This window comes from Elgaria multicarinata, chromosome 4, assembly GCF_023053635.1.
Source record: "Elgaria multicarinata webbii isolate HBS135686 ecotype San Diego chromosome 4, rElgMul1.1.pri, whole genome shotgun sequence".
Classification (NCBI taxonomy): domain Eukaryota; kingdom Metazoa; phylum Chordata; class Lepidosauria; order Squamata; family Anguidae; genus Elgaria; species Elgaria multicarinata.
Window position 1 is genome coordinate 39,627,857 of NC_086174.1, and position 24,673 is coordinate 39,652,529.

Consider the following 24,673-nt stretch of genomic DNA (forward strand, 5'->3'; position numbering starts at 1 on the left):
ACATGTGATCTAAATGTCATCATTTGGACATTGTGGTCATTAAGGCCTGGCTAACACATGGATGTCTGCTCCTTGATGAATACAACATTCAGAGATGACCTACGTGTGTGGATGTGAGGGTATAGACCCATAAGACAACCTAAAAATCTCTCAAATACTATAGGCAGAATGTTCACACTGCCTCAAACACAGCTTTTTAATGGAGTCTTTTCACATGCACAACTGCTACCAATCTACCATAAAGCAAGTAATGTGTGTGTGTGTGTGTGTGAATTGACCCCAAGTGATGGGCATTTATTTATCTATACACTCACCTTTAGAGGCCTATCCAAATGCATGGTTCATTCCTTTCTATTCCATTATACAGTGCCAGGGTGTCTCATACTCGAATGCAGAGTGCTCCATGCTCTGTATAAAACAACAGAACCCAGGTAGCTTGATGTTCTAACCCTCTTCTTGCCTTGTCACATCTACCCTCCAACCTCATGAGGGTAGTTCGTACTAGAGAGAGAATCACTACAAATGGCAGGACAAGGACTGTTGCTCTTTTACAAGTAATCACAATCAAACAACCAAGCACCAGTATTGCCAGTTCTTATTTCACTGCAAAATGCAATAGGCCTATTAAACCCAGGCTATGACACACTTGCACTTGGGGGAATTCAGCAGATTCAAGGCTCAGGACAGCTACTAAATGTTGAAGATGGACATTGCAGCCTTGCTATAGGACCAAAATAATGACACAAAAGCAACCATGTTGTATGCCTTTATTTTGAGTAATTTGACTTACAGGCACTGTGCATTGGTGGTGTTTTATAACTCGCCAAGTTCTTTGCGTCATCGCTAATCAAGGAGAAATGATGCGGAGGGTATGGGAAGAACTACCTCACAGCAACAGTTCCGACCTCCAGAAAGGTCTAAAAGACATCTGGAGAAATAATTCACTTCTTTTAAAGCCACAAAGCAAGGAATCTTGTTTTACAAACAAACAGGCTTAAAAAAATAAAAATGTATATAATAGAAGCCATTTAAAAGCTAAATACAGTTTAAAAATGGTATAAACCTAAGCTGCTTCATGGACTTTTCCTCCTCCACAAACGTGGAAAAAGATGTTTTAAAAACTAAACATTATTCTTTAAAAGATTCCATGCATTAAGACTTAGTGTTCTAGGCAACTAAAAAAGGAATGGCAATAAATAGAACTTTAAAAAAACACAACAACGACCAAAACACTTTTCCATGACACTAATGGAACAGAAACTAGTCCATAAGGCACTTCCACATAGGCTATTATTAACAGCATAGGAAGCCTGATGGGGAAAAGCGACTGAACAGAGCAACTATTTACAACAGCATCGAAGAATGAGAGACATGTGCCTAGTGAGATATGAACAGAGGGCGTCCCAAAGGGGTTCAGGCCTTATGAAAGATTTGGGCAGGGACTGTATGTTGACCAGTGCCCAAGGGACATTTTCCCACCCTCTAAAACACACACACACCCTTGCTGCAAGGACAGAACCTCCCAGTGCAAGAAACTGCAGCCATCTCATTACAAGGGCAAGCAGGGTTACAGCAATACTACTGGGAAATGAAGTAGCAATGGGCTTTAGAAGCCTATGGGATATAGCATGAATACAGAAAGGTTTGTAGATTTGTCAGAATTGAAGCCAGCCAGAAAACAGCTCAGAGATTTTTGACCTAAACTCGACACAGTCCCCCTTTCCAAGTAGCACTCGCGAATTCCCCGAGAAAATAAAACACACCAATAGTCTTTTCCTTCATGCAGTTCTGTCAGTTGCTGACCTTTTAGCAAGTCAGCCGTTACGCAAGCAATCTGCTTCGTTCAAACGTTCCAGGAAGTCATAAAATAGCTTCCACCCTAAAATAGAGAAGTAGACATTCTTGCAAGACAGTGGCCTTAGCTAGACCTAAGGTTTATCCCAGGCAAATGGAGGGATCATCCCTGCCTGCTCCCAGGATCCCCTGTGTGTCATCTGGATGCACAGGGATGATCCCGGGACAATCCTGGGATATAGGCCTGGTCTAGCCATGGCCTGAAAGTGGCAAATCCTTAGATACTACTTACTTAGAAAACTAGACGGATGTAAGAGAGCTACAGTTTAGGTCACAAATTTTAGGGACTAAGAGAAATGCCTTATCCAATGCGCCCTACCAAATGATGACACGGTTCTTTTCCCTTCCAAATTCCTTGCAGATATATGAAAGTTGTGCAACTAACTCACCATTCTAAAAATCTGCTTAGTGATACTGTTCCTTTTTTCTTTCTTTTTTTAGGCCTAGTTAATGCCATACTTTGAGATGTGAGACCTGGAATGTTTTTCAAGAGCACACCTGAGAAATTGTTTGCCATTTGAAAAGGCTCCGCAGTGCTAACAAAAAGTCACCTCACCAATGGCAGTTCTAGACCGTTTCATTCTGCCATTGACAGGCCACTGACGTCTAGAACAAGGGATCCAAATGTCTTGCCCCGGCAGCCCAAACCAATGCCAGCAGCTAAATGAAGACATCATCAATGGAAACCTCAGAAGCAGGCTTTTGCAGTCCCTACAGCCACTCAAGTATTGCACAGTACGTAGTTATAAGCCAACAAGAAATTGCTTGATTATATAGAAACGTAGACCTGATATTAAATATTCCTATAAATTCCTATATCCAGATTCCTACATTTAAGGAGGTTAGTAAATAAAAGTTGCTGTCATTCAGGAAATGCCATCTATCTTTCTCTCAAGTTTTCTTAGTAAGTTCTGGACTCCAACATCTCATTCATGTGGGAGGTTCTCAGGAAGAGAGAGAACACCTTTAGCCCCCACAACATGCTCTCTGCAGCCACGCCTTTAACAAGAGTGTCCCAAATCGTATACTAACTTTGGACATGAGAGGGCAGCAGATAACTAGAAATGAATCTATCCTTCACTATGAGAACTATTCGCTAGATATAACGTAAGCAAGACTAGGGCGTCATCTTCATTCTGCTGAGGTGTGCATGGGAACGGTATAAACCCCAACCCCAGATGATGTTCTGGGTTAAAACACAAGCTGCCTAAGATCCAGATATTCTATGGAGGAGGGAGTTATGCAAGTCATGCATTTGGCTAGCCAGAGAGTCACTAACTGCTCACACCTAAAAAGGCCAGTATTGCTATTTGCTTCCATTGCCCACATTAAGCTTCATGTTCAGCATTTGTTCTGGCACGTAACTGCGTATTTACACCTTAAATAAAAGGAGCGTCTAACTTTTAGAACTGGAAGGGAAAGGGTGGGGGGAAAGTGTCTTGTAGTGCAGTTCAGAAAGTCAGTTTGACGGGCTGGGTTCTGGGTAGTGGTGGAGTTGGACATTCGGCTTTAATGCAAGTCTTCACTCTGAGACAATTCCCATAGAATCTCAATGAGGTTATTCAGCCCCCAGAGGTAGCCATCCTCTCTGTTCCCTTCTATCCAGGGCACATTGTGCTGGAGGACTTGTCCCTCAGGAAGCGGCGTGGTTTTCCCAAAATCAATCATCCAGACTTTGGCCTGTTCTCTCTTGTCATGAATGAAGAGAAGGGAACTCCCAATTACCTGCAAGAGAAAATATAAAGTGCTTATCACACAGCTGGACATAAAGGCACGTGGTCTGAGAATGTCTAAAGATAGAGCTTACAACATAAGATTTGTTGTCTGCAGCCTTCACAGCACTTTAGTATTAAATGGAAGCAAGGATTTTTAATAAACCATAAGGATACAAGCTTCTAGGTCTCATGGTCAGACAGGGAAGCGAAAACATGCAACATCAGAGGATCAGAAACATGGACACATTTCCTTTGCCAACTAATAAAAAAAGAAGTCATCCTAAAAACTCAATCCAAACCTTTTCAGCAAATTAAAATAATCATCAATAATCATGCCTAAACTGAAAGGTCATGCTCTGAATTTCTAAGGATAAGCAGTGTCAAGCAGGTTGCAAAAAATGCTTCCCTGTATCCTCAATACATGGAGAAGGGGCTGGGCAGGGGAGAGAGAAAAAGAAGGGTGTGTGTCTTCGTCAGTTTCCATACTTTGGCAGACAATCAGTGAATCCTCTTTACTTCTTTAGGTAAACTGAACTTATTTGACAGGTCTAGCCTTATAAAGACCAAAGAAAGGTGGTCAGTTTTACCTCATGAGTCTTGAAGAATGGTGACGTTTCCAAGGTGTCACAGATCCCCTTCAACCGGTTAAGGTAACAGTTCTGAAGTTATAAGAATATACAATGTTAAGATCTTTGAAAACACCTCCAAGTCACCTGCAACACAAGCACTGACCTTGCTAATTTGAGGCAAGATGCTGAGCATTCCTAACATAAACTAAAAGGAGTTGAGATTATATTGTATTTACAAATACACATGAATGAGCCAAATACTTGCTCCTGTATCTAAATTACAAGCTAGGCAAGTCACACTTCCAAATGAGTGTGTGTGTGTGTGTGTGTGTGTGTGGATTATCTAAGGTAATGGCAGCTAACATTTTTGCAGTGATGCAAGTGAAATCCAGAGATGACAAAATGTCACTGTATTGTGCATTACAGTATATATTTTTGGGATGTTTTAACAATGTATATTATGTTTTAATTCAGTTTTATGCATTTTACCATTTTCTGTTGTTCCCCGCCTTGATCAAAATGGAGAGGCGGGTAAGAAATATTATTATTATTATTATTATTATTATTATTATTATTATTATTATTATTATTTGTTCAGCTGTTCCTTACCCCTGTATCTTGGGATTGGCTTTAGACTATTAAGGAGACAGCAGTGCAGTACAAGAGAGGCAAGGAGGAGTCCAGTCCTCACTAAAGCAATATAAGAATATCGGACGTGCCTTATCGTGAGTCAGACCCTTGGCCTATCTAGCCCAGTATTGTTGACTCTAGCCTAATTTACACCAAGCAGGATATTGCACTATGAAAGCGGTATATAAAAAGCAGGAGCCACACCAAGTAGGATATAGCAGTATGAAAGTGGTATATGGTATGGGTCAATGGGCCCCAACAGTTGTCGGTGCACTTCCATACCACTATAAAGCAGTAGTGTGGCTCCTGCCTTTTACATACCGCTTTCATACTGCAATATCCTGCTTGGTGTAGAATAGGCCTCTGACTGGCGGTGGCTCCCCAGTGGTTTAGGCAGGAATATTTCTAGCCCTACTTGGAGATGCTGGGGATTAAACCTGGGACCTTCTGTGCTCAAAGCAGGTGTTCTATCACCACTGAAAAGGCCCCATCTCTGGTTCCTGCCAATCTAATAAACCTTGGTGGTGGGCCTGTAAGCAGGATCTCCAAGGCTGGCCTTAACGCCTAGACAGATTTGTATGGGTGCAGGTGGTGCTTCAAATAATCTGGTCTCAAATGGTTAGGGCCTTAAAGTTCGCCACCACTTTAAATTGCACCCAGTTCAGAAACAAATAGGCAGCCAACGCAACTAGTACAGTATAGGCATTCTTATGATTGGAATGCCTGGCTCAATAACATCTGGGTGGCTGCATCCTTTACCAGTTGAAGTTTCTGAACACTTTTTAAAGACAGTCCCACATCAAGTGTGTTACAATAGTCAGCCCTTAAGAAAGACGATGGATGACTAGGATATCAGTAATATTCAGCGTTTTCCCCAATGGCTTTTGGATTGCTTACATTTGTGAAGGATAGTTCTTTGGGTCCCCGATTCAAGTGTACCTTGGCATTTTGTATCCCATTTAACTTGAAATGCCACCTTCATTAGCGTCCAGTTTGGTTCTGGGTGCAATTTAAAGTGCTGGTTTGACCTATTGCACTCTAAACAGGCTTGAACTACAATATTTAAAAGAATCATTTTTGCTCATATGAAAAAGGTTTCACTCAAAGTTCCTCCTTGGGGAGTTAGGTGAGTTTCTACTGGAGAAAGGCCTTTTTCTATTTATTTACTGTCCCTAAGAAAGTTCAGCAGGCATTATCGCTGATATTCTTAGGTGCTGTATAAAAACTATTTTATTTTCCAAGACTCTTGGCAGGTTGTGATTACAGGTAGCCTTTTTTTAAAAACAGCAACAACAACAGCTACGCCTGCTCTACTCTACTGACTTTTGTTTGTAATTGGGATTATCTGATGAGTTTTGTCAGTTCTTTGCATTTTTTTTTTATTTTTTTACGTAAGCCATCTTGGACATTTATTTAAAATGGAAAGGCAGGATATAAACTTTTAAAATATTTGTTACATTTATACTCTGGTCTTCTTCCAAGGAGCTCAGAACAACTTACATATGTTTTTTCAAGGCAAATGCTCTTCCAACTAGCTTACAGGACCAAACCTGCTTAGCTTCAGCAGTAGAACTGTATCATATTCACTTAGACAATGCTTGTCATGACAGCAAAGGGAAGTTGGGATTGTAGCAATACAGAGGTCATTTTGTAACAGCATTTGAACACTACAGCTATTTCCATTTGGCCTTGTAGGGGAAAAGCTGTTGGGTCTCAGAGGAGTCACTGATAATGGGCCGCTACCACACTCACTCACCCACATGGGCTGACAGCCAGGCCTCATAAGCCACCCTCGACTTCAGCTTAGGAGGAACAGGGAAGGACAATTATTCCCACTTGCAGGGCCTGGAATATGTCCAGTGAAGCAGGTTGGAGTCACTCCAGCGCTGCCTTTCCTTCCCAGTCAAAGTGCTTAGCAAAGAGGAAGTTGGCAGAGTTTAGATGTTCCCCTCCAATACCTAGGCCCCACAAATCCTTTCTAATGGTACCAGGCTTTAGAGCACCTGGTACCATTGGTTCCATTACAGACAGGTTGTCAGGATTTGTACCAGCCGAGTCAAGATTTTGGAGTAGTTAAATTATGGCACACCTTGCGGTTGTGTGACACAGCTTACCTTCTTGGGGAAGAGGGACAGCAAGTATCACATCTGCATATGGTTATGGATGCTATAATCTAAAGGGCAAGAAGCTGAAAAGGAAATGGGCTGTAGGGACTCACCAGAACATTGCAGTTTCCTTTAGTAAATTCTCTGAAGGCCTCCATGACTTGTTCCTTTGTCCTAGTCTTCTTGAAATCCCTGTTCACAGTGCCATCTTCCTTCTTTAAAAAAGCAATGACAAAACCCAAGGCTATTAACTCGAAAGAACCCATTTGTGTTAAGACAGCTTTCCTGTTCATTAAACAGGATGTGGAGCAACCTAAGATAGGGCAACGATATGTGATGGCCGTAGCTTAAATAACAGTCACAGGAAAGACGGCTGGATGCCTTGCCGAGTGCTAGAGAAGAATGGAGGGGTTGTTAATGCAATGCATTTTTCTCCATGTTCAGCCATGGAAATTATAGGATCTGAATGTTGAGTCTAGCCCTTTGTCTCACATGCCAGCATATGAAAGCATTTCAACATATGAAGCTGCTATTCACAAAGACAGGCCATTGATCCATCCAGCACAATGCTGCCTACTCCCACTGTTAGCACTTCTCCAATGTCTCGGACATGGCTCTTTCCTAGCCCTTCTACCCAGGGCCCCTTTAATCTATGGGGTCTAATCTATGGGGTTCGCAACACATTCCTTTCTTATGAGTTAAAGCCACATTCCTTTTCATATTCTACAATAGGGCAAAGCCAGGAAAGGCCTGTGCAGTTCAAGTTCACTCTCTCTGCATTCAGGAAGGGGTTCAAGGCACATCTTTTTAATTTAGCTTTTTAAATGTTTATAGTTCTAGGGTTGTTTTTAATGTTTTATTGTGTTTGTTTATCATTCTGGTTTCTTGAGTTGTAAACCACTTTGGTTGATTCCACAAAGACAATGAAAGATTGGTATAGAAATGCAATAAATAAATAAGTACTAATTTGAGCAAGCCAGTGCGGTCCCATTGATGGGAGTTTAGATTTGGACTGGACTGAAGATGCAGTTCCCTTTTGTGCCCACGCTTCCCATTTTAGCACACACACAGAAGTTTCCTTCCATGCTTGCACTGTCCCTGCTGGCAGTGGAAGATATGTCCAGCAGTATGTAAAGAGTCAGACTACAATTTAGCAAAGACCTTTTAAAAATACACTCCCGAGTGTGGAATCAGAGAACTATTTACCAGGCCATGGCTGCTTTAAGACTTCCTGTCTGGAAGCTCTAGCTGCGAGGAGAACTGGTATCTGAAGCCTCCAGTCAGGGACTCAGCTGCAAGACTGAAGAGGATGCTGTGTTTTCACACCAGTCCACTTCTCCTGCTTCCCCAGATATCCAAACAGTTGTGAGAGTGTGGTAATGCCAGCAGCCTCCAACCATGTGGCAAGCCAAGCATCGCTGAGCTCTCACAACTGCTCGGATATCCGGGGAAGCATGAGGCATGATAAATGCTCAGCATGTTGCAGGGCTGGGGGCTACAGTCAGCCTGAGTCTCTGCAAAGATCTGGTTGTTTGTATCCACCCAAAGTTCCTTAGGAAGACTTCACACACGTTGTAGCCTTCTCTACTCACAAGACTGATCACTTGCTTGAGCAGAGTGACATGCATGGATATTTTAAAAACTGTCACCATATGTTAACAAACACAGCACAGCTCTATGGGTGCCCAAATGATAATAAAATATAAAGGCACATGGCAGCTAATATCCAGCAGGATCTGCGGCAACCTCTTCCTGCATCTGCTTATGTAGGTTATAGAAGGGGAGGGAAAAGACAGGTCATAAATTAATTACGGGGCGACAGGAGATCTCCCAAGTTCTCTATAATGCACTTTCAGGAAAATGATGGAACAGCTCATTTGACCTCAGCGGAACCAGAATTCCATTACAATCCACTCTACAAAGCTGTATGAACATCTAGCATAGCCAGGCGTGCACACACAGTATTTGGCATTTTAATCACAGAGACATAACTCTTAACAAGACACTTTTCTCAGGGCACTTTTCCCTGACCACACACTGTCATGCACCACATGGACTCAACAGACTCACCTTTATCCCTTCAATCCTGAACCCTAGAGTTGCTGTAGAACTTATAGTTTCCCTCCACTGCATGTATCGAGGCTTGGTTACTGCACGGTGAGAATTCTCCTCCTCCGTCGGAGCCTCAGGATCTACTTCTATCATCTTTTGATACATGTCCTTCCGCAGACTTGGCTTCTTCCTGGCCTTTGTTAGTTCTTCCTCCAAGTAGGTCCTGCAGGGACATTGTGCGTTACTACCACCAACTCTAGAAACTGATCCATTAACTCCATCATAGCCATGGTGCAGGCAAATTTACACACACACACCTGATATTTCTAGCATCTTGCAGGGAACCTCCCAAAATAGGCCACTGAGGACTGTGAATGCTCAGTGACCACAGAATGTTGGTGGGGGGGGGAACAGAATATGGGGGAGGGAATAAGAATGGAATGGAGTGGTTGGAACCCTGAACAGACACACTCCACACTGCAACTTTTTGTTGCAGGTCCCTTTTGCTCCATCTAATCCACCCCAAACAAGAACACTGGCATTCTGAACAGCCCAGATTGATATATTTGGTAGGAATTCTTCAGCCCATGCTAAAAACTAGTATGTGTCGTGTCAGAAATAGATACTGTACAAAATTAAGCAGGTGCAGTTGGGAAGTATACATTTCTGTGTGGCAGTTTTGAGCACCCTTCTAAACTGCCAAACAAATCCCACTCTCTTAAGCTTAGTGAAACTGTGATTCCCTAATTATAGAATGATGTTAAATAGCAGAAGTAAAGTTGCTATATCTCAGCACTTGGCTGCAATGTAGCACCTCATGTTCGCTTTGTGGGTGAAATAAAAAAGCTCCAGATGATCTGCTCAGTCGTTCTGTGCCTCTTTCCATCCTTCAGAGGCCAAAGTGCTAATGCACTTAATATGCTGCTGAAAAAGCAAAAATGGCAATGCGGCTGGGAATGATGGGAGTTGCAGTCCAACACATCTGGAGGGCACCAGGTTGGGGAAGGTTGATGACCTATTGGCATGTGCAAATGCGAGAATACTAGTGACCTATCATTCCTACTGTAGCTCCCTTGCAGGCTGAGGGTGGCAAGGGCTAAAAACACACAACAGCAGGTTATTGCAAGTTAGGAGTCCTCATTTGCCCACTCATTTGCCACACTAGAGGCATTCAAGAGGCAGCTGGACAACCATCTGTCAGGGATGCTTTAAGGTGGATTCCTGCATTGAGCAGAGAATTGGACTTGATGGCCTTATAGGCCCCTTCCAACTCTACTATTCTATGGTTCTATGAAAGGTCTCTACCTTCTCACAATGACAACAACAACAGCTTGAAATGCATGCCACTGGTTTGGCATTCCTGGTCCAGCAAAATTTATGCCGCACATGGGTCAGCCACCCTGCAGCACTGACCTTTATACCATCCCAAACAAGCTTCGATGTTAAGATCCTGGCTCCAGAAAACTTCTCAGACTCCTACAGATTTGCGTCAACATCAATAACCCAGAAGCCAAACCCATATTGAGACTTTAATACAAAGTGTGCTTGCAGCCAGGAAGGTTTCTGAGCACTTGGCAGCAGATTTCATGTTCCGGACAAAGATGACTGAGCCTTTGCCTCAGACTGAGAAGAGCATGTATGCCAGATGCTCGTCTAATGTTACACACTGTGACGGTTTAAAGCAGCCTTCCACAACCTGGAGCCTTCCAGATACGTTCGACTACAACTCCCAGGATTCCTGACTATTGGCCATGCTGGCTGGGGCCACAATGGGAGCTGAAGTCCAAAACCTCTAGTGTGTACCACGTTGGTGAAGTCTGGTTTAAGGCACAGCCCTATGCATGTTTAGAAAGAAAGAAATCCTACAATTCCCAGCGTAAGTTGCTTGAAGTTGGCAGCTTATCTCTACTCACCATTTGCGGATAAGGATATAAAATTTAATTACCTTTCATTTTATTTACTTTACTATATAAAGTGCTTTTAAGTACAATCCTATGTATGTTTAGGCAGAAAATAGTGCTAAAATTCTCAGCATTCCCCAGCCAGACATGGTAAGTAGAGCCCTGCTAGACCAAATTGAGGGTCCATTTGGTCCAATATTTTGTTTATAACTTTTGGGAAGCCCCCAAACAGGGCATGTCTTCAACAAAGCACACTTGGCTGGTGATGATGGGAGTTGTAGGACAATTTTCTGTCTGAACATGCATAGGATGGCACCCTTAAATTATAACATGGTAAGTAGAGCCCTGCTAGAACAAATCGAGGGTCCATCTAGTCCAGTATTTTGTTTACAGCCTTTGCAAAGCCCAAAAGCAGGGCATGGCTTCAACAAAGCATACTGAGTTGGGATGATGGGCATTGTAGTCCAGCACATATGGAGGGTTCCAGGTTGGGGAAGACTGTATTCTGGCAACCATGGTTATCACCAATTTATTTATCCTCCAATTCTTAATTCTCCCCCTCCCCGCCATTTATACTGAGGACTTATAGCTAGTCCGGGCGAAATCCCTGGCCCCAGGATCTCGCCCTCCCCTTTGGGCCCGCTTTTTCCATGGTCCTGGGCTGAGCCTGAGACCACGGAACGTGTGGCCCGTTGCCGCAGTTTGACCCAGCTCCACGCAATTCCTCACGTGGAGCCAGGAGCTGCGCCCATCGGGGGTAGGGTGGGGGGAGAGGGGAAAGTAATTAAAATTTAAAAAAATCCTTACCTTTAGCACACGAGCATTCGCGCACTCCTTCCTCTTTAAAAAAAAAAAAAAAGGTGGGCGCGGCGCCTCTCCTCCTGAGGGCGTCGCGCCTCACGTGTAAACGGAGGAGGGATCTCGCATTAATCACAACGCAAGATCTTCCCTCCTCCGTCGTGGACTATGAGGTATTATTATTATTATTATTTATTTATATAGCACCATCGATGTACATGGTGCTGTACAGATAACACAGTAAATAGCAAGACCCTGCCGCATAGGCTTACAATCTAATAAAGTTGTAGTAAACAATAAGGAGGGAAAGAGAATGCAAACAGGCACAGGGAAGTGTAAACAGGCACCGGGAAGGGTGAAGCTAACAGTATAGAGTCAGAACAAACTCAAAGTTTAAAAGCTATAGGGAAAAGAAAAGTTTTTAGCTGTGTTTTAAAAGCTGTGATTGAGTTGGTAGTTCTCAGGTGTTCTGGAAGAGCATTCCAGGCATGAGGGGCAGCAGAGGAAAATGGGCGAAGCCGAGCAAGGGAAGTAGAGACCCTTGGGCAGGCAAGAAGCATGGCATCAGAGGAGCGAAGAGCACGAGCGGGGCAATAGTGTGAGATGAGAGAGGAGAGATAGGCAGGAGCTAGACCGTGAAAAGCTTTGAAGGTCAACAGGAGAAGTTTATATTGGATTCTGGAATGAATTGGGAGCCAATGAAGAGATTTCAGAAGCGGAGTGACATGGTCAGAGCGGCGGGCCAGGAAGATGATCTTAGCGGCAGAGTGGTGGACAGAGACCAGCGGACTGATGTGAGATGAGGGGAGGCCAGAGAGGAGGAGGTTGCAGTAGTCCAACCGAGAGATAACCAGTGTGTGAACGAGAGTCTTGGCAGAAGAGACAGACAAAAATGGTCGAATCCTGGCAATATTATACAGGAAGAAACGACAAGATTTAGCTACTGCCTCGATATGAGGAATAAAGGAGAGCGAGGAATCAAATATAAAGCCAAGGCTACGAGTTTCCTTGACCGGAGTAAGCGTGACATCGTTGACAGTAAGAGAGAATGAGAGATGAGGAGAAGGTTTAGGAGGAAATGATATTTAACATTAAATGAAAAATCTATATTCCCATTTGAATTATCTGGTCAAGATTCTCAGGAGGAATGCAAGCTCTATACAACTGCCACTTACTTTGAAGCACTAGGCTACAAACACTGAACAACATGAGAGCTACAAGTTGCTTCTAGGTCAAGCAAACTGCAAAGCAATAATCTTCTATTATCTCCCTGACAAGGATGTACTTTTTTGGGAAAAAAGTACTGGTTAACCCAGCTTAGAATGTTTTTCCATTTGTTCATGCAGCTAATTTGAACTTTGCTTTCCCTGAGCGCAAGCAGATTCCAAGCCAAACAGAGCAAACAACCTTTTCCCTCACAAAGAGTAAACTCATCATGGCCTAGGACAGTGAATTTCTTTATCCTGGAACGGTTGGAGGTCAGAAGAAAAAAAGCACAACTCAGTATTTAGACTGCCATTACATGAAATGTTCCTCCAAATAGGTGCTTTACTTAGGACATTCCCTGCACAGGTTGCATCAAGACCTTTATTGTAATCTCCCACATTTAGATTGAATTAAAAACAAAACAAAACAGAATGGGTTTAATGCATTTTATCACAGTTACATACAGGAAGAATTGGAGGTAGAATTACACATTTAGCTTCTGAAAATTCTCACAGAGGTCACAGACACAGTCCTAAATTGCCTGAAATTCCACCGTTTGCACAGAGAACCCTACAACTACATCCTTCCTATTATCTAGATCATGGATGGGCAAATGCCCCAATATTTTGTACTACAACTCCCATGAACCTTGGCCAAGATGGCCAATGGTCAGAATTATGGGAATTGTAGTCCAAAACATCTGAAGTATAAGAGATTACCTACACCTGCCCAAGATTGTTCCTTTCATTCTCCAGTGTGAAAGACACCGTTTTGTCACAGAGATTCATAACTTACCCATTCATAACTAAAGGTCAAAGACGGAAACATTTGCTTTCTCAGAAACAAGCATCTCAGCTGGAGTTCAAGCACACACAAACAGCTGCACTGTGGTGATTCACACCTGATGTGCAACTGAATTGCAGATTTGCTTTAGGCCAGGTTTCTGTGACAAATCACTGCACATGTTCTCTCCCCTCCACACATACAGGTAGTGAAATCTATATTTATTCATAGCAGGAGAAATGCACCACCCTTAGGGCCTAACTAGAAGTTATGAGAAAAATCACGCCTCCCCCTGTAACACTGTGTAAAAAGAAACGTGCAACGTGATGACACTGGGCTTGACGTTTCCTTCGCCTACTGAAAACATCGACCCATGAACTGGAGCAGGGAGACATTAAGCACAGCAACATCTAGTCCTGCATATAGTGTACTAGATGCTCCTGGGGAGAGGCAGATTGTGCCTTGTGCTACAAAGGAAAACTGACCTGACTCCCATCTTGCAATCCATGACACAAGGAGAGTCAAATTCAGCCAGGAGATCTTCCATCTGATTGTACCGCTCCCCATCCTTCACTATGTCTCCATGGTAGGCAGGAACATACGGCTTAAGCACGTCATTCATCAAGCGGTCCAAGCAGCGCTGTTCAGACTCACAATGCTTCTTCAATATCCTCCCATTAGCTGCGGCTTTGAAGCTACCTGAAAGACAAAACAGGGGGAGGGGGGAAGAAAAAAAAGAGGGGAAGACTCTGAACAGTCTGTTTATTTTATTGGGTACATTTCACACCGTTCTGGAATAAATTGTTCCCTAATTCCAACTAAAGGGTTAAGTGCAGAGAGGTTTGATAAGTGTCAGATATTATTACATGCAGGCCTCAACTGGGAAGGGAACGCAAAAATAAAATTGCCTCATTGTTCTCCGAGAGTGGTTGCAAAGATTCTGGACAGTATCCAATGGAGACCACCTATGAGAGGCCAATTCCACCACTTCCCTTCAGCAAGCAGCACCCACCAATTGTGGAATGGGGATTTAGCGATTTCAAGGGCAACCCACTGATTTCTGGAACAGGGCAGGACCGTGAAACTTGCATAAGAGAAATACTTGTTTTGGGATTTTGGGAAGCACCAAATCTCTGTTCTACAAGTGGTAGGTGCCATTTGCAAAAACGGGGCTGGCCGCACATGGAACGGAAGTGGCGGTGGCCTGCTCCATTGGATACCTCTAGCCAAGAGGCTCAAAGCTCATGTATGGCAATAACTAAGAAACTGGGGTGGGTGTGGGTCTTCATGTCTCTGGGTTGGTGCTGCCTCCCTCTCAGACCCTGCGTTTCCCTCCCCTGGGGTGGCGTTGGGTAATCCTGACATCGCGAAGGAAGCATGGAGTTTCTGGGAGGCCATCCAGGGACTGGAGCCACCCCTGCCCTCTTCTTGGTGGAAGGCGACCAATCGCAAGTCACCTTCCACCAGGCACTGTCCAGCCATGCTTCCACTGTGACTCCGGAGCGAGGCGAGGGGCTGTCTTGATGCCGTCTTGCTTGTACCCACCTTGCTCCAGAAAAAAAAGTCAGGGTAAGTTCCCTACTTTTTTTTCTCGACAGCTTCAGCAGAAAGCCCCAGGGTGGGTGTGTGATTGCAGCATTGTCATATAATCGACGCATCACCGCGCACCCATCTCAGGGCTTTCTGAGCATTTAGACAGCCCCTAAGTCTAGCTTCTAGATTAAACACAAGGAGAACTTTGTAATTCCAAGGCCAAGTCAGCAAGCTGCCTATGAAGACTGCAGGGTCTTCTTGCTTGAAATGTTTTCAAGAAAATGTTGACAATATCAGCTGGGGATATATATTCAGGATATCTTGATTAAGGGCAGAGGGAGCTACACCAGATTGGATCCCTTCCAGCTCTGATGGAGAGTTAGAGCCCTGTGTTTTAGGGACGGAGCAAAGTCTTGCTACGACAAGGAGTTCAGACCATTTGCTGGCAGCAAAGAAATGGCCTTGTTATTTATGTGGTCAATCCATTAACATGGCAAGAACCAGTGAAGAGAGAGCCTGAGGATCATGTATCCAAAATACCATACAATTTCTGAGGGAATGATCTAGCACTCACTCACCCTGCCCCTGTAGCGTTAACAGAACAAGATAAAACATAAGCACTTAGAATTCAATTTCCAGAAGCAATTTACGTCAAGGCAGCTAATTATCTTAAATCCACCGAGACTTCCTAAACACCTTCCTATCATTACGTGAAGTTTTCCTTTGAGATTTATGCAGCGCAACGTGACCTTCTGTACCTGCATGTCCTGCTAGTTGGATCCAAGGATATTTCTTCTTGAACGACATAACGAAAGGGGACCAGTGCACCATGTTCTTGATCTTCCGCCATGACTTGCTCTAGAAAGGGCAAAAAAAAAAAAAAAAGACAGGTAAATAAATTAAATAGTGCATGGAAATTGAACCCCCAGTACTATCTGATCTAGAGGCAGTAGTTAAATGTGAAAGAGGCAATTCTGGTGGAAGAACAAGGCTAAAGAAAACAGCATCTAAATAATCCACTGATGTGCTCCTTCTCTTGGTCTTAAGGCATATGACGCAGCCTCCTTGCTGAAGCTAAGCAGGTCTGGTCAGTGCTTGGAGGCGAGACCACCTAAGAATCCCATGTAGCTACCATGAGTTCCACCTTGAGATGGAAGAAAGGTGGGATATAAATGTAATAATGTAATCTATTGAGAACTTACAGATGGTCAAGACTTTCATGACAGACTTAGACACTTGCTCTATTCATGCTTTCCTGATCAATGTAGAAAAAACATGCAAGGATGGGGCGCACAGCCCCCTGCTTGCACATTTCCATCACTCTCTACACATGGAGGAAGACTTTCTATCCATGGAGGCTCTCCATGCAGTCTGGAATGCTAATTTTCCAGTGTTCTGTATCACATGAAGTCTCCATATATAGAGAATTCTCCTTTTAAGAACATAGAGGGTGATGGAAATGTGCGAAGTGATGGGTAGGGCTAGCAAGCTCCACCTCCTTGCCTATTTATCCTACATGGATAAGCCTGAATATGCTTACAGGCACACCATGCTTGTGTGCCTGTAAGAGAGAAGCTTACCTCCAAAAGAAAAGTGTAGGGCTGTACCAGTACAAGAGAAGAGGGCTCACCTCTCCCCATTCCAGTAAGAACCGAAATACTCTAGAATTGCCCTTCCATTCCGCCCAAAACCCTATTTTTGTTTTCCTGAGAAAGACATCTGCTTTGGCCATTAGCTTTGATTACATGAATGTCACGTTTACCAAGCAAAGCAAATAGCCACACTGAGAACAGTTTCACCTTTAATTTATCTATTAAAAATGCGTCTCCTGGGAGAGGAGGTGCTGAGAGCCCAACTGAAGCAGGGGTGGTGGGGAGACCGAGTAGCAGTCATTTTACCCTTGCAGGAAAAATATCAGAGGGGTTGAAATTTGTCCCCAAACCCACCAATAGCCATGGCAGCAGAGAGCTATAACAAGGTATTAGCTATGACCAGGGACAGGGCATGTGCATTAAATTCCTCCCTTGACAGTTGCCTTGGGTATCAAGTTCTCTTTCTCTTCGAAAACAACTTCAGGGTGGAGGAAGAATACAACCCTTGAGTTCATTTTGTAGGGACACCCTTGTGGGTCCACCCCAAAAAAGAGGAATGTCAGCCAAGTGCATCAGAAAAGCACTACTTAAAAACATAGGGAAGTCTCAGTCCTTCCTGAAAGAAAACAGTTTCCCACAAGTTGTTCAAATGGAATACATTGCTAATTAGGGCTGAGGCATTTCTTATCTCAAAGCCAGAAGGCTGCATAAACCATCTAGGAAGACAATATGCAAACAAAAAACAATGGGTGAAAAGGCCTAGTGGCACAAAACAAGACAACCAGCATTTTAACTCAGATCAATCATATTCAGAGTCCACACTTGAAAGACTGAACAGAGGACAAAATAACTTAGATCCATGGGGGGAAAAGAACATATTGGATTGGTCGATATGCCAAATATGTAATAAAAAATAAGATCCCAGGCAAAACAGAAATCCCTGTTATTGCATACTGTTCTTGGAACATACTACTATGGACACATCTCCTTGCCTATTCCATATACGGGATGCTTTAAGAGTCCTCCATAGCTGAGAACATGATTATTTTCTCCATATTACAAGACAGGAAAACCCCCAAGGTTTATGAAAACAGTCTGAACTGCAGGAAGAGCATGATGGTAATGGTATGTGCAGCATGGTAAACATTAAGGGATAGAGATAGCTTCCCCTGTGCCTATGCTTATCCATGGTGTTGTGTTCCTCCACTTTTAACACAAACCAACAAGCATTTCAAATAAAGCTGCTTCTCTGCAACTCGACATGGATGTTTAAAGTGAAGCTTTTACCATCCTTTTCTCCCCATACTGGGGGGAAAGCTTGGCCCACTTCGTTGATGCATGTCAGCAGGCTGCTGCTAATAGCACAGGAGAAGGGCCAGTAAAATAGAACTTAGAAAGCCTATTCCTTTGCCACAAGGGTGGGCAACTTGTGGCCATCCAGTTGTTTTGGCTTACAACTCCTAGCCAACATAGCCAATGATGAGTGATGATGGGAGTTGTAGTCCAAAACACCTTGAGGGCCATCAGCTGCCCAGCCCTGCTTTACGACCTGGTGCTTGCACATGTACATAATGCTCCACTTTGGGAGATTCTACATCAGGCAGAATCAGCTAATGATGTTATGTTCCAGTGTAGTTGTAGGTCAGTTGTAGGCAACCTGTTACCCCTTCACATGTTTTGGATTACAACTTCCATAATCCCTGACCATTGGGCCTGGTGGCTGAGACTGACGGAGATGTAGTCCAAAACATCTGGAGAGCACCAGGTTGTCTACTCCAGGTGCTGCCGTTCTGTCATGGAGCTGGCTAAGGAGGCACTGGAGTTCTATCCTTTCTGATTCTCTCAATTAAAAGCATGTGGGAAAGGAAGAAAGGAGGGCATGGTAGTGCAAGTTGCAATAGAACAAGGATTGGCAACCTTTTTTTTTTGGTCATGGGCACATTTGCCAAACTGAGACACCACAGAATGGCTGCCATGGGAGGCATGGTGAGGGACAAGTAACCTGCCCAAAAGACTGAGTACAAGGCAGAGGTGGGGCACTGAGCCCCAACATACTAAGCAACTCCTTTGACACCAGAGTTTTCAGCATTAACAGAAACGTATTTCACACCAATCCCAGCTGCTGGTAATAAAACATGTTGATTTTTTAAAAAAATCATGGGAAGGGTAGGGCATCTTGGCGGGTCCCAAGGAAGGTGTCTGGGGGTGCCCTAGTGCCCATGGACACCATGTTGCTTACTCCTGCAGTACGGCATTACTCCAGATCAGGTTGCTCTTCTTAGCAACATGAGAAGCACACAGCAAGAATAAACATTAGCGAAACCATGACCATAAAGGACTGTGTTTATATTACAAAGAGGTTCAGAATTAGAAAACAAATGCTCAGATCGACCCACACTATATTATTCAACAGGAGATGTGGATCAGCCCTTGTTAAGGATACTTTGGGTAGTGCCAGGCCCAGTCTTTAGGTGGTTAATGGAAAGAAATTAACCACCTAAAGGAAGCAGCTGTGTGACAAGTAGAGTCATGCCTGGTGGAATTTCTCTTTCTGTGCTACTCCTAGAAATGCAAGAGCCTTTTTTTGCCCTGGATTCTGCAACCCAAATTACAGAATATCCTGCCTTAGGACAAGGGAGCAGCTAGATTGTCCACAGTGACTCTGTTCAGACGACATGCTAAGCCACGGTGGTTTAGCACTTTGAGTGTCATGTTAACCATGATTTAGTGTGTGAACCATTCCTAACCACGGTAGCTATGTAACCACAGATTAAACATGCTCACTAACCATTTGCTGCAAAAGGGTTAGCAGCCGAACCATGGCTTAGCATATTGTTTGAACAGGCCCACTGTCTCTTGCGAGCCCATAACAGCTGTATACTCAAAGATGATTTAACCAATTAGTTGTCTCTTTTTGCACTTTAGGAACATAAGAAGAGTGCTGCTGGATCAGACCAAAGGGCCTTGTAGTCCAGTGTTCTGTTCACACAGTGGCCAACCACTGTAGGAAAGCCAGAAGTAGGACATGAAAGAAACAACAGCCTCCCGCTCACGTTCCCCAGTAACAGGAGTACATAGATATACTTTAATTACCTTTTCTTCTAATCTAAGCAAGATAAATGAAGAGTGAAATGGTGGATTCCTCACCACCCGCTATTCTTTGAACATATGTCTTGATGAAAAGGAACTATGGGACTTTATTCTTATATATGATAATGGCAGCGAGACTATTATATGCACAAAAATGGAAAGGTTAAATATTGCCCACAATTGATAAACGGTTAATGAAGATGATGGAACTGGCGGGGATGGCAAAACTAACGTCAATAATTAGAGAAAGGTCAACAGCTACGTTTTTCACTGAATGGAAACCTCTTATGGACTTTTTGCAGGAACTAGAAAAAAATGACTTGTACATCTGTGGATTCAACGATTAAGAAAAAAATTTTAAGATAAAAGAAAGAGGGGAAATTTGATTTTGCAACTTTAAAATATGAGAAGATATTATTATTCTCATAAAATATGAGAATAAAATTGCATGTTATGTGGTTGCAATTATATGGGTACATGTTATGTGGTTGCAGTTAGAGAATATGAGAAATTACATCTTTTTGCTGTGGAGAAAATCGGAAGTCTATCATAATTTTGTATGTTTTTTAAGTGTTTTGGTTTGTTTGTTTTTTGCCTCTTTCTCTTGTATTGTGTGGTTTTAAGGTGGATGTGTTTTTTAAAATAAAAAATAAATAAATTTCAAAAAAAGAAAAAAGAAAAGATCATATGTCTTGACTTAGTGGTTGCAAATATGAAATCACGGGTTGGTAATCATTAGAAATTAAGGCTGCAGTTATATACACCCTTAGTGTAGACCCCACTGATCTCAATGGAGCTTTCTTCTGAGTAGACAAGCATAAGACTGAGATGTATGCTTCACTACTGTGCCCAAACCTCCTTAGAAAAATGTCACAATGCTCTCCCAAGTAAAAATCCCTACGTTTCGATTCTAAGATAAGGAAACCATGGAAGAAAAGTCCCCGTTCTTACCACTGCATCACCCTGAAAAGCCTCTCTGGAGGATCACAGGGCTCTCCAGAACAATGTGGGATAGGGGTGGGGTGGGAAGAATTGTCAAAACTTGAGCAAACACTTGCCCAATTTAGGACAACTTCTCCCACTCTCAGCAGCTTCCCATGCCTCCTTTCACATTGTTCCAAGGGGTCTCCTACCTTCTAGAAAGGCTTGTCAGGGGGCTACTGGGGGGGGGAGGGAAAGAGGGAATAGGAAACATTCTTTCTATGGCTCTTCCTTAAGCTCAGCCCTAAAACAAAGTTATTATTTATGTGATGGATTTAACAACCATGCTTGAATTTCAAACTTTTTTTAATACTAGGTATAGTGGGGGTGATTTTCAACTTTGGAACAAGGTACACAGGGAGATGAGGTGTGACACATTCCTCCCCAGGTGTGATCCCATTGAAATCACTGCCTCCTGGTGGGTGAAGCAATTCACCTTAGAAAAAAACTCCCCTTGGCCTCTCCTCCTCACAAGCTACCATGCAATAAAAGTAATGTCTAGCTTGACCCTCGAGGATCCTAGCCATAGACTCAGGGAGCAAATGATCTGGAGTAGAAAGCATGATGTATGCATGTGGCACTAAACTTTTATAAGAGAGTCTATTCTCTACATCATAGTATATGCAGGACCTCCAAAACCGGCCATGAAAATAATTAGGAATAGCTTTGACAGGACCAGGCGGATCAGTTTAGCAGTGGCTGATTTTGCCTGCAGCCTCCCTTCCCTCTTTGCCAAGTCCATGTTTATTCAAAGTTGTAGCATTTGCCAAATTGCTGTCAATGTTTCTGAAGGCATCTTCCTATACCAACATGTGGGTTTCCAAGAAGAATGCCAAGAACTCTGTACTTGGTCTTTTTTGTTCCTCCTTGGCAAACAGCACAGTTGGATTTCCCCTTTGCTTTTGTTTCTTTCTTCTTCTTCTTCTTCTTTTTTAAAAAGCAGCCCTTTACTTTGACTGATGTAATATTTTTTTTAAAGGAGAGTCTCCAAGGGAATTTGGGCTTTACTTCAATAAGACTCAACTTGCCCAGAAGAGGAATCCTCCTATAAAAACACAAACATAAGTCACTCAGTCCCAGGATAAGACAAACTGCCAGAGCAGTAACTGTTCTGGAGCCAAGGTTTTGTTTCCTCAGTGGTTAGCAGTAATATAGCACAAGAAAACCTTGAGGTACTTCAAAGCCAGAGCTAAATGAAGCAAAGCTACTTCAAGAATAGTACAAACTATCATGATAGCTTCCCAAACAATGCTGTAAACAGGCTCTGTGCCTAGCCAAATCTTCCCATTCTAAGTCAACAATGTCCCGATGATGAGTTAGGATCCTAGAGACACATGCTGGGAACTCCCTAAGCCATGTGGTAAGGGCAAAAGAAGGTTGGTTCAAAAAATGCCTTTCTTTTGTGCAGGATGCTGAAAAACCCTTCATGGCAATACCACATGGGGAAATGTAGCATTTAAGGATTCCTTTATCTGTGCATTGCCCAACTGTGGTGGCGTATGCACACCAGCACCTGTTCCATGGGAACAGTGGCATTGCATGCAAACACAGTTGGGGAATGCACAGATAAGGCGCCCTTAAATGTTAACGTTACAGCCTATGCTGCAGCAGTGGGGAGGGATTTTTCAATGGCCTGCACAGAACAAAGGTTGACTCTTACAATGGTTACCATCAATCTAAAAGGTAAACCCATGGGCTCATCTACACCAAGCAGGATATTCCACTATGAGAGTGATATATAAAAGGCAGGAGCCACACTACTGCTTTATACCGATATTGAAGTGCACTGCAGGATCTACACTACCGCTTTATAGTGGTACTGAAGAGCACTGACAACTGTTGGGGCCCATTGACACATCTACACCTAGCAGGATATAGCACTATGAAAGCGGTATATCGCATGTGTCATGGGCCCCGACAGTTGTCAGTGCACTTCAATACCGCTGCAAAGCAGTAGCGTCGCTCCTGCCTTTTATATACCGCTTTCATAGTGGAATATCCTGCTTGGTGTAGATGAGCCCCATGATATCAAAAATAGTGATGAATTCACTGAGTGGCTGGCAAGTTGCTAGCTTAGACGCTTTCCATCAGGGTATATCAAGAACAGGAGGAGGGGGAAAGTATGCTTCCTCAACACATAGGCACATATGGAAGTAGCCTAATTGTATTTGTAAAATAGAGTCTCATTTATAGAAAGCATTGTTGACACAGGTCTCTAGTAGGAACGGGGTGTTAAAGAACACTCTTTCACTTCTTACAGATGATAGGTAACCTACATTTGTGTTGAGGTCATACCTGTTTTTAAAGATTGATTTCTTAAGAATACTCTTTCCCTCAGCTCTCCATGTATGGATGTCTCATGCAAAGATCTTCATGGAGCTGTTTGGCTGCTGAGATTTCCTGCTGAACACACTTATCACACCTCTATAAAAAAGAACTATACACTTCAACTAAATCAGGGCTAGGCAACCTTGTGCCCTCCATATATTTTAGACTATAACTCCAATAATCCCTGGCCATTGGCCATGCCGGGTGGGAATTACAGGAACTGTAGTCTGAAGCATGTAGAAGGCACCAGGTTGCCTTCAAATGAACTAAATCAATACAGAAAACTCTTCAAGTTAAAAATTGAGTTACCTATCCCTGCGTGATCTATCATCCATATGTTTCTGCCTAAAATGCTTATAATTCCCCCATCTGAATTTGTGCTTGGATTTGGGGATTCCAAATTAGGGCACAATACTATTGATTATTGGAAGCCTCCACTTCCGAGATTCCTGTGCTGATTATGCCTCCCGATCCTCCATCTTTGATGATTTTTGGTGGGGTAAGGAAGGAGTCTCAGAATATCTCATATTCTCGCCTGACCAGTCTCCTCCTTCCCAACCCACCAAAATGTCCCCTTTCCTCTTCTTTTGAGATCACTTTTCCAAGCACTGTCTCTGACCTTGGAAGGATTTTTCTCAGGAATCCTATGGTCCCTGGGATGCTCTCACAGGTACCGTAGGATTGCTCTCTTACCTGGTTTTGTTTGTGGACCAGCACCAGTACATTAATGATCTGTAACCCTAACATCTCCCCACATATTGGCCCAGCTTCTCATACCACCTTCAGCGATGCTGAAGAGAGGTTAGGTTCACACATCAGGGCCCATGTGGATGGGAATTCACCATCTACTGGGATCTCTTCCACCATCACTTACAGTCAACCATGGCTCAACAGGCTTCAGGGACCACTGCTCTCTCTGCAGTGTCTGCTTAGAACAAGAACTCCTCATTTGCTCTAGTAGCAAGAGGTCTCTCCTGACTGGGCAAAAACAAAAAAATCGATCAAATTCAGCCAATTTTTGAATTCATGTCATGTAGTTTCATGTCTCATGGGAAGACTCTCTGATTTGCAAGTCCTACCGAGGGACTATACTGCTTGCCAGATAAGGAAAAGTAACCTCTCATTTCCTCACCATTTTCTCCTTGTCTTTTCCAAAGAATTTAAGGACAGTCCGAGGCTTAGTAAGCTATCAGAAAGTCTATCTATTGGCCCAAGTATATAAAGCAATTTTGAAGGGTTAGAATCAGCAATTTGCTGTGCAAATATTGCTTTTTCCCCTCCTGTTGTGTAAGACTAATGGATTCTAACAGCATCCAAAAGAGTCCTAAAGAAGGAGAGAGAATGTTTGCCTAGAAATGAGTCAACCTATTTTTCAGGCTACACAAAGCAGACAGCCAAGATGACAGGTTGTGTGTGTGGGGGTGAGAGCAAGACCATTTCATGTTTACCAGGAGAGGGGGGCAGCTTTTTAGGAATGAATTTGATGTTCCCACAGTGATGTTTTCATTTTTTTAAAAAAATGCAAACATCTCCCCC

General features: G+C 43.2%; 1 protein-coding gene across 1 annotated transcript in view; it reads right to left on the minus strand.

Annotated features, from left to right (window-relative positions):
* Window positions 1–758: 758 nt before the first annotated feature.
* Window positions 759–24,673, minus strand: part of ITPKB (inositol-trisphosphate 3-kinase B) — a 111,564-nt gene continuing 87,649 nt past the window's right edge. The window contains exons 3-8 of the mRNA XM_063124136.1: window positions 15,905–16,004; window positions 14,099–14,312; window positions 8,944–9,148; window positions 6,987–7,088; window positions 4,157–4,228; window positions 759–3,579 (exon numbers count right to left, since the gene is read on the minus strand). Of these exons, the coding sequence (XP_062980206.1) occupies window positions 3,364–3,579; window positions 4,157–4,228; window positions 6,987–7,088; window positions 8,944–9,148; window positions 14,099–14,312; window positions 15,905–16,004 (909 nt within the window). The 3' untranslated portion in view covers window positions 759–3,363. The remainder of the gene's footprint in view (window positions 3,580–4,156; window positions 4,229–6,986; window positions 7,089–8,943; window positions 9,149–14,098; window positions 14,313–15,904; window positions 16,005–24,673) is intronic.